Source organism: Bufo gargarizans, chromosome 1, assembly GCF_014858855.1.
Source record: "Bufo gargarizans isolate SCDJY-AF-19 chromosome 1, ASM1485885v1, whole genome shotgun sequence".
Lineage (NCBI taxonomy): Eukaryota > Metazoa > Chordata > Amphibia > Anura > Bufonidae > Bufo > Bufo gargarizans.
Window position 1 is genome coordinate 740,235,647 of NC_058080.1, and position 9,918 is coordinate 740,245,564.

Below are 9,918 nucleotides of genomic sequence, written 5' to 3' on the forward strand. Positions count from 1 at the left end.
TTCTATCGTCCCTCAACATCCGTGACTCTTATCGCCAACTCCCATCAGCATAACTTCTGCTTTGTGATAGATTCTCTTAGTTTCTAGTTCGCGGCTCTTCCTTCTCAGATTGACCTCCACTCCAAAAGGTCTTCACCAAGATCATGGCACCGCTCATGGTGCTCCTTCGTGCCAGTGGTGTTGCCATGATCTCATACCTAGACAAAAGCTCAGTGAAGGCCCCCATCCAAGTAGGACAACCTTGCCAGCGCTCACATTACCCTGGAACCGCTCTCCATTTTGGGATGGGCTGTAAACTATGACAAGTCCTCAAATTAATGAAATTCCTGCTTGAACTTCGACACCCACCTCGGGAAGGTTTTCATTCCGCAGGACAAAATTTCCTCTCCCCAGTCTGGGGTGCCTTGCCCATTGCAGTCCATCTCCTATTTCTATTCGTGTTTGAATGAGAGTCCTGGGCAGGATGGTCTCCTCCATGGCCATCCAGTATGCACAATTCCACACTCGCTCCCTGCAGCTGCCAATCCTTGTCCAGTAGAACACGTCCCTATTTGCCCTGGATCACCAACTTATCCTTCCCTTCGAGTCCACCAAGACCTTCTCTGGTGGCTGCCCACGCAGGTCATTCCCCCTCGACAAATGCTTCCTTTCCGTTCTCTGTCAGGTGACCTCCACTGATGTCAGCCCCTCCAGTTGGGCACAATCTTCAGCTTGGTCACAGTCCAGGATCAGCTGTGGAGTTCCCATACATGTCAAAGTTGAGAGTCATATTCTTGACTCTTCTTCGTATGTCTCACCTCTGACGTCATCCTTTCAGGATTCAGACAGACAACTCAACAGCAGTGGCTTATCTGAACAAACTAGGGGATACCAGGAATGCAGCAGCTCTGCAGGAAGCCTCCAGCACCCTGACGCGGGCAGAGAAAATTTTTCCTACCCTTTCCGCTGTGCATATTCCAGGGGTAGTTAATGGATTGTTCGACTTTCTCAGCAACTAGACCCTGGATCCTGGAGAGCGGTCCCTTCATTCAGACATTTTTCTTCAGCTTTGCCACCGTTGAGGTCCCCCAAACATGGATCTCTTTGCCTCCCAATTGAAAACACAAGCTTCTGGCTTATGTAGCTAGATCTCCAGACCCTCAAACTTCGGCTGTAGATGCCTAATGGTCCCCTGTACCCAGTTTGCACTTCAGTATCTCATTCCTCCCCTTCCATTTCTGTCTCGTGTCCCCAAACAGCTTAAGCTATATGGGGTTTCGCCCATCTTGGTGGCTCTAGACTGGCCCTGCAGGGCATGGTATGTTCTGTCCCTTTGTTTCTTCCCAAGGTGGTTTCCTATTTTCTTATTAATGAAGACATCATCCTTCCCTCATTTTGTCCTAACCCCTCTCATTCCCAAAAGCGGTCACCTCACTGCCTTGATGCTGTCCAGGCAATCAAAACCCGTCGCTGACTGAAACCTTCTATTACTCGGACTCCGTTTTTGTCATAGTGTATTCCAGCCTCATCCATCTCCCGTTGGGGTCGGTCGGCCATTAACAAAGCCTACCTTGCTAAGGGCCTAGAACCTCCCTTTCGGGTGACTGCTCGTGGTTCTTTGTTTCTTTTTCACCTCTCCCCTATTGCTTTTGTTACTAACTTATAGGCCTACTGCCTCTGGAGAAAGTATAGTACACCAGGACAGAGCCAATACTGTTTTCCTTCTAGTGTCAGCTGGGCATATACACACAGTGCTGTGTCTCCCAATGTATTGAACGAGAAAGAGATTTTATGTTAAGGACAAAAATTTGATTATTGCGCCTAATCCTGCACTATATTTGTCTATTATCAGAGATGCACTTTATACCACACAAAAATGTACCGGTAATTGTGACAGCAGTTAAAACAGCATCTATGTGTATAACTTACCCTGAACCTGCTGCAATTTTAGTGCCGTCAGAATTAAAGACCACGTGATTAGCGTTGGTGGTGAAGCGTGTCAGAATTCCATCCGGGTCTCCATCCGGAAACGTGTGCATCTGAACTGCATTATTGGAAGATGCAGTGACCACTTTTCCATTCTGGGGAGAGGAAAGATAAAAACAGACAAGAATAATGCAGAAAATCTGAAAGAAGCCCTTCTAAATACAATAAAAATGTATATCATTATATTATATGGGCTAACGGACCTCTGACTGCATGGCAGCAAGGGGAGGATTTTCCACAGCAAGCGCCATATGTGTTACATGTTAATTTGTCAGGGATTTCACTCTGAAAATTGTGCAGCATAAACTGACATGCTATACATTTAAAATCTGCACCACAGATCAATTTATGCAGTGAATATCAAACAGTCTTCTGTCAGCTGATCAGATCTTTTAAGTCAACATGTAACATAACAACCTTTCACCCAACCCCCATACAGTTGAGGCTGGGTTCACATCATGTTTTTGCCCTACATTTAATATATACTGTATTTTCCGGCGTATAAGACGACAGTGCGTATAAGACTACCCCTGAATGCCCAGCCCTCCCTGTCTTCAAGACGATCTTCTCCAGTCCAGGGAACTGACTTGGATATGTGGATGGCACTGTTATGGGGAGGGGGATCTGTGGATGACACTGTTATGGGGAGGGGGATCTGTGGATGACACTGCTATGGGGAGGGAATCTATGGATGACACTATATAGCATCTTATGCTATATGTGTCACCCACATATCCCCCCCCCCCCAAACAGTGTCACCCACAGACCCCCCCAAACAGTGTCACCCAAAGACCCCCCACAGTGTCACCCAAAGACCCCCACAGTGTCACCCAAAGACCCCCACAGTGTCACCCAAAGACCACCCCAAACAGTGTCACCCAAAGACCCCCCCAAACAGTGTCACCCAAAGACCCCCCCAAACAGTGTCACCCAAAGACCCCCCCAAACAGTGTCACCCAAAGACCCCCCCAAACAGTGTCACCCAAAGACCCCCCCCAAACAGTGTCACCCAAAGACCCCCCCCAAACAGTGTCACCCAAAGACCCCCCCCAAACAGTGTCACCCAAAGACCCCCCCCAAACAGTGTCACCCAAAGACCCCCCCCAAACAGTGTCACCCAAAGACCCCCCCCAAACAGTGTCACCCAAAGACCCCCCCCAAACAGTGTCACCCAAAGACCCCCCCCAAACAGTGTCACCCAAAGACCCCCCCCAAACAGTGTCACCCAAAGACCCCCCCCAAACAGTGTCACCCAAAGACCCCCCCCAAACAGTGTCACCCAAAGACCCCCCCAAACAGTGTCACCCAAAGACCCCCCCAAACAGTGTCACCCAAAGACCCCCCCAAACAGTGTCACCCAAAGACCCCCCCAAACAGTGTCACCCAAAGACCCCCCCAAACAGTGTCACCCAAAGACCCCCCCAAACAGTGTCACCCAAAGACCCCCCCAAACAGTGTCACCCAAAGACCCCCCCAAACAGTGTCACCCAAAGACCCCCCCAAACAGTGTCACCCAAAGACCCCCCCCAAACAGTGTCACCCAAAGACCCCCCCAAACAGTGTCACCCAAAGACCCCCCCCAAACAGTGTCACCCAAAGACCCCCCCCAAACAGTGTCACCCAAAGACCCCCCCCAAACAGTGTCACCCAAAGACCCCCCCCAAACAGTGTCACCCAAAGACCCCCCCAAACAGTGTCACCCAAAGACCCCCCCCAAACAGTGTCACCCAAAGACCCCCCCCAAACAGTGTCACCCAAAGACCCCCCCCAAACAGTGTCACCCAAAGACCCCCCCAAACAGTGTCACCCAAAGACCCCCCCCAAACAGTGTCACCCAAAGACCCCCCCCAAACAGTGTCACCCAAAGACCCCCCCCAAACAGTGTCACCCAAAGACCCCCCCCAAACAGTGTCACCCAAAGACCCCCCCAAACAGTGTCACCCAAGACCCCCCCAAACAGTGTCACCCAAAGACCCCCCCAAACAGTGTCACCCAAAGACCCCCCCCAAACAGTGTCACCCAAAGACCCCCCCCAAACAGTGTCACCCAAAGACCCCCCCAAACAGTGTCACCCAAAGACCCCCCCAAACAGTGTCACCCAAAGACCCCCCCAAACAGTGTCACCCAAAGACCCCCCCAAACAGTGTCACCCAAAGACCCCCCCAAACAGTGTCACCCAAAGACCCCCCCAAACAGTGTCACCCAAAGACCCCCCCAAACAGTGTCACCCAAAGACCCCCCCAAACAGTGTCACCCAAAGACCCCCCCAAACAGTGTCACCCAAAGACCCCCCCAAACAGTGTCACCCAAAGACCCCCCCAAACAGTGTCACCCAAAGACCCCCCCAAACAGTGTCACCCAAAGACCCCCCCAAACAGTGTCACCCAAAGACCCCCCCAAACAGTGTCACCCAAAGACCCCCCCAAACAGTGTCACCCAAAGACCCCCCCAAACAGTGTCACCCAAAGACCCCCCCAACAGTGTCACCCAAAGACCCCCCAAACAGTGTCACCCAAAGACCCCCCCAAACAGTGTCACCCAAAGACCCCCCCTAAACAGTGTCACCCAAAGACCCCCCCCTAAACAGTGTCACCCAAAGACCCCCCCCTAAACAGTGTCACCCAAAGACCCCCCCCTAAACAGTGTCACCCAAAGACCCCCCCCTAAACAGTGTCACCCAAAGACCCCCCCCTAAACAGTGTCATCCACAGACCCCCCCCTAAACAGTGTCATCCACAGACCCCCCCCCCCCCTAAACAGTGCCATCCACAGATCCCCCTCCCCTAAACAGTGCCATCCACAGATCCCCGTCCCCGACACTCACAGGAGTACATTTATAAACTGTAATCCGTAACTTTAATCATCGCTCATCTCTTTACTAGGATACCTTACTCTCAGCGCCGGTAACAGCAGACAGTGCGGGCGGCACTCACTGTATGACATTACGCGCCTGCGCCGCCTAGTGGGAGGGGCAGGCACGTGACATCAGTGAGTGTGCGCCGCCCGCACTGTCTGCTGTTACCGGAGCTGAGAGTAAGGTATCCTAGTAAAGAGATGAGCGATGATTAACGTTAAAGTTACTGATTACAGTTTATAAATGTTCTCCTGTGAGTGGCGTGGCCCTGTATATTCTAACCCCCAGGCAAGCGTCCCCATCAGCGAAGGGAACGCCTGGGGGTTAGAATATACCATTGGATCTGAATATACTCGGCGTATAAGACGACCCCCGACTTTTAAAAAGAATTTCTAGTGTTAGAAAGTAGTCTTATACACCGGAAAATACGGTATGTTGTGGATAAAAAAAAAAGAATGCAAATTAACCTGAGATGAGTCCGGGACAGGACTCATCTCAGGTTAATTTGCATATATATCAAATTGGTTTTTTGACACAATAAAAGCACACAGAGCTTTGGGGACTGGGTATTGCGGATGTGCTAGCGGCCATCTAGCAGCCCATGACCTCAGGTCTATACACAAAATCCCAGTGACAGGTTCCCTTTAAATATCCTCTCAAGTGCCACTCTCCTGCCGGGTATGGCACCTTCTACGCTCTTAAGTGGGAGCCATTTTTAAAGCCCCAACATCATCTGTAAAAGGTGGTAAAGTTGGAAGTAAGGGTAATAAACTAAAGAGTGCTTACTTTTATGGCAAATGAATAGGCCTTTTCTCCAACATTGATGGACTTGGGGTCATCATCTTCTATATTTTCCCAGATCCGAATGTCTCCATCACTGCCACAGGTCACCAGACAGCTGAGAAGAATGCATATGAATGTTACCACCAGCAGTCATTCAGATGCCACATTTCCTATCCCACTGAAGAATCTACTACAACAGGCTGATGGAAACATCGCCTCCAAAAGGATTATAACTAGTGATTAGCAAATAGGTTCCCCTCATCAACAAGAGTTCTTCACCGTGACAGGCTGTCCCCACTGCTGCAGAAGCAGTGACTTAGTTGTGCATGTGCAGCTAGTGGGGGCAGCCCCTCGCAGGTGAAGAACTCTTATTGATGAGATTAACCGATTTGTCCATCTCTAATTATAACCAATACAATATCATTACTTATCTCACCTAGGAAAGTTCATCCCAATAACTGACCCAATTGCCCCATGAAAAGGGGTCTTGGAGGCGTTGGCTGGTTTCCTATCTTGATGGCCTATCCTAAGGATAGGTCATCAGTATTAGATCTGTTGGGGTCCGACTCCAAGCACCCCCGTCGATCAACTGTTTGAAGAGAAAGCATTGCTTGTACAAGCTCTGCATTCTCTTCACCTGCTTGCTGTCGACATCACAGCAGTGAGCAGTGTAATTACAACTCAGCTGTTCCATTCACTTCAATGAGAAGGAGCAAGACAGAGTGTAACTACTCCTTCTCATTGAAGTGAATGGACTACGTCCATAGGGGGTGTCAAGAAAATCCACCGAAGATTTTGCAGGTAAATTGTTACATTTGCAGCAGACTTCAGTCTATGCATTGTGTAGGGCGAAGTCCGTGGCGAAAAACCCACAGAAAGAAGGGATATGCTACAGACATAGAATCCGCACTGCATGTTAATTTCTGCAGCGTGGATGAGATTTGTTAAAACCTCATCCACTTTGCTTCTACCGTAATACTCTGCAGATTTGCTGCCCGCAAACTGCAGTGAATCCGCCGCGTGTGTACTCACCCAACATGAAACTAGAACTATAAATTTAAGTGCAGAACTTATTTAAGGATCTTTACCTTCCAGTCTGATTAAAACAAACATCTGTGTGACCTTCGAGATGCGCATAACGCATGGGCTTCTTCTCGGCAGGCATGGTCTACAAGACAAGCGTAAAATATCAGTTGTGTACAAAATAGAACAGAAATAGTCACATGTAGAAGTAAATAAGTGCAACACAAGCACAAAAGACAAATCACTGTAACAAGCTCCAGGCCGGGTTTCAGACGAGCGTGTGCAGTCCGTGAAACACGCTCTCATGCGACGCCCACATTTCCCAGACTGACCGCACATGGCCGATCTGAACCCACTGCATCATAGATCCCGTGGGTTATCACCTAACTGCGGGTCTACTGTACTCTGCTCAAATGATGCTGATGAATGGGAACAGCAGACCCACGGTCTGGAACTCACAGCATCATAAATCACTATGAGGCGGTGAGATCGGGTCAGCCGAGTGCATTTCACGGACCGCACGCGCTCGTCTGAAATGGCCTTACAGGCATGCAGCTGTAAGGCTGGCCGTATTTCTTGGAGGCAAGTCTATTGAGACTGCACTAGGGTGAAGAAGGATCCGATAGGTTGGGTGTCTAATCCCAGAACAAAAGGACGCACTATCAGGGTCAGACAATCGCCTGCCGAAACGGCTTCTGCTAACAAACTGCACTGGAAGCCGCAGGCGAGCCTCCGAGAGGGATTTCTCGTTTTAGTGAATAAACCTTACTCATCGTACAATTAATTTTCTAATCTATGTTGGCCATCATTTCCACAAGATTTTTTAAGACCTGCTTGCCGCAAGTGAATGGAAGCCTACATTATTTACATCCAGATGATGAAGACGCAGGAACAGAGCGTTCTACAAATACGTGCACTGTGACGAGCCCTGCACCTACATGATGCCCACACAACCAGGCTGGAGGACCAGGGTAGAGTAGGAGTACTTTCACACTAGCGTTTTTCTTTTCCGGCACCGAGTTCCGTCCTAGGGGCTCAATACCGGAAAAGAACTGATCAGTTTCATCCCCATGCATTCTGAATGGAGAGAAATCCGTTCAGGATGCATCAAAATGTCTTCAGTTCAGCCACTGAACTGCGTTTTGGACGGAGGAAATACTGCAGCATGCTGCAGTGTTATCTCCGTCCAAAATTCCGGATCAGTTGTCGGATCCAGCATTAATTTACACTGAAATGTATTAGTGCCAAGATCCGGCATTAAAAATACTGCAATGCTGGATCCGTCCTTCTGGTCTGCGCATGCACAGACCTTTAAAAGTGTGTGTGTGTGTGTGGGGGGGGGGACCAAATAAAATAAAAAAACGGATCCGATCGTATGACAAACGGAGAGACAGATCCATTCTTGCAATGCATTTGTGAGACGGATCCACATCCGTCTACAAATGCTGTCCGTTTGCATGCAGATTGCCAGATCTGTTATAGAGCCAGAGGAGCTGAGCAGATTGGTATACACCATATTTTTCAGACTATAAGATGCACTTTCCCCCCAAAAAAATGTGGGAAGAAGTGGTAGTCTCTCTTATAGTTTGCTAACAACCAATTGCATTATGGAAGAGGTCATCAGCATGCAGGAGGCGCAGTGAAGGAAGCGCTGCGCTGGCTCTACTTCACCCTCCCTGGTCTTCTTGTCCCGATGGCCTACAGCATCAGGCCATAGTGCAAACCTGTGTGCACGAACGCTGCGTGACGTCACGGTGCAGCGCGGGCCGGAAGAAGACCAGGGAGCTGCGACTGAGCGTCGGCGCCGCCCGAAGCAAGAGAGGCAAGTTTATTTATTTTTTTGAACGTCTGAACTGAGGTATGATGGGGTCCGATCTGAGGCTCATGAGGTTTGGGGGGGGGGGGGGGTCTGGTGAAATTTTTTTTTCCTCTTTCAAAACCTAGGTGCGTCATAGGTCCAATAGTCCATAAAATGCGGTAGTTTTAAGGAAAAGGATTCAGTATAACCTGTATTTCATTCATTTAAGCTCCTGAAAAGTTAATGACTCTATAGTTGGGGATAAGGAGGGACACACAAGTGTGACTACCTCTCCATTCACAGCAGCCGCAATAATGGGGGGGGGCTCCATTTGAGGTAAATGTGGGTCACACATCTATAGGACATTCATGACTTATCCCGTGGACGTGTCAAACATCTGAGATGGGAATACTGTACATATTTAAAGGGGTCGTCCAGGATTTTGATATTGATGGCCTATGCTCAGGAAAGGCCATTGATAACAGATCGGGGGGTGTGTGACGCGCTGCCGGCCAGTTATTATAGAGACGTCCGAGCGCTGGAAGTAAACAGTGAAGTGAATGGGAGCCGCGCTGCAGTTTCCAGCTCCGTTAACTACACAAGGTTCGCCCCAAGGACCTCTTCTGCACCCAAGTGTAGCCGGGCGGTCAGATCCACTGTGGTAATCATAAGTACAAGATCCCGCCGCTGGCTTCCAGCTCCATGCATGTCAACATCCAGTTTGACAGCCCGCATCGATGAAGAGTCACATGTCACCGCTGCAGCCAATCACTGACTGCAGCAGTCACATGACCAGCATCAAACCAGATGTTGACACAGGGAGGCCTAAGACCTGCCGAGGCGCAACCCAATGGCAGGAATCAGGCAAGTAGGATTACCACCGTGGGATCAGCCACGTTGGGTGGGTCTGCAGACAAGGTCCCTAAGCAGTAAACAACCCCTTTAAGTAGTTGCTCATAGCAACCAGTCAGAAGCCATCTGTCATTTTCCTAAGGCACTTAGGAAACAAAGCAGTGACCTCATTGGTTGCTATGAGCAACTACTGCTTTACGTTAGTGTTGATACAGCCCCCTCATTGGTTGCTATGGGCAACTACCCCTTTACACTAGTGTTGATACAGCCCCCCCCCCCCGTCCCCATATTCTCCACTCGTTTTCTACCTGCAAAATCTGTATAAAGTCTTAAAATGCATTAAATTTCATTAGAATCACCTCAAGATTGGATATATATGAAAATATAATATAATGCTACGTTTCTATAAAGTCTCTTCACAATAAAATAAGAAACACCCTGCGATAGAAAGACCGCACTGAAGGAGAGACGATGGTGAACTAGGGCATAACACACAGGTGCGGTATGTCACATAGAAACTGTAAAAACAGCCATAGGTCACACGTACCGGTCGTCCGCGGCTCCTCTCTCCGCGTTTTCAACTTTCGCGGGTGAATTTGCATCTGTTGGCGGGAACCTCTGTGACAGGGAGCCGGAACCGGAA

At 49.3% G+C, this 9,918-nt stretch overlaps 1 protein-coding gene across 2 annotated transcripts in view; it reads right to left on the reverse strand.

The window, feature by feature from the left end:
- Window positions 1-9,918, reverse strand: part of WDHD1 (WD repeat and HMG-box DNA binding protein 1) — a 148,696-nt gene that overhangs the window by 71,118 nt on the left and 67,660 nt on the right. The window contains exons 1-4 of one of the 2 annotated variants that reach the window (XM_044276484.1): window positions 9,823-9,896; window positions 6,691-6,770; window positions 5,606-5,717; window positions 1,909-2,060 (exon numbers count right to left, since the gene is read on the reverse strand). In XM_044276484.1, coding sequence (XP_044132419.1) covers window positions 1,909-2,060; window positions 5,606-5,717; window positions 6,691-6,767 — 341 coding nt within the window. In that variant the 5' untranslated portion in view covers window positions 6,768-6,770; window positions 9,823-9,896. Of the gene's footprint in view, window positions 1-1,908; window positions 2,061-5,605; window positions 5,718-6,690; window positions 6,771-9,822; window positions 9,897-9,918 lie in introns of those variants that run through there. The other variant, XM_044276483.1, reaches the window with a different exon arrangement.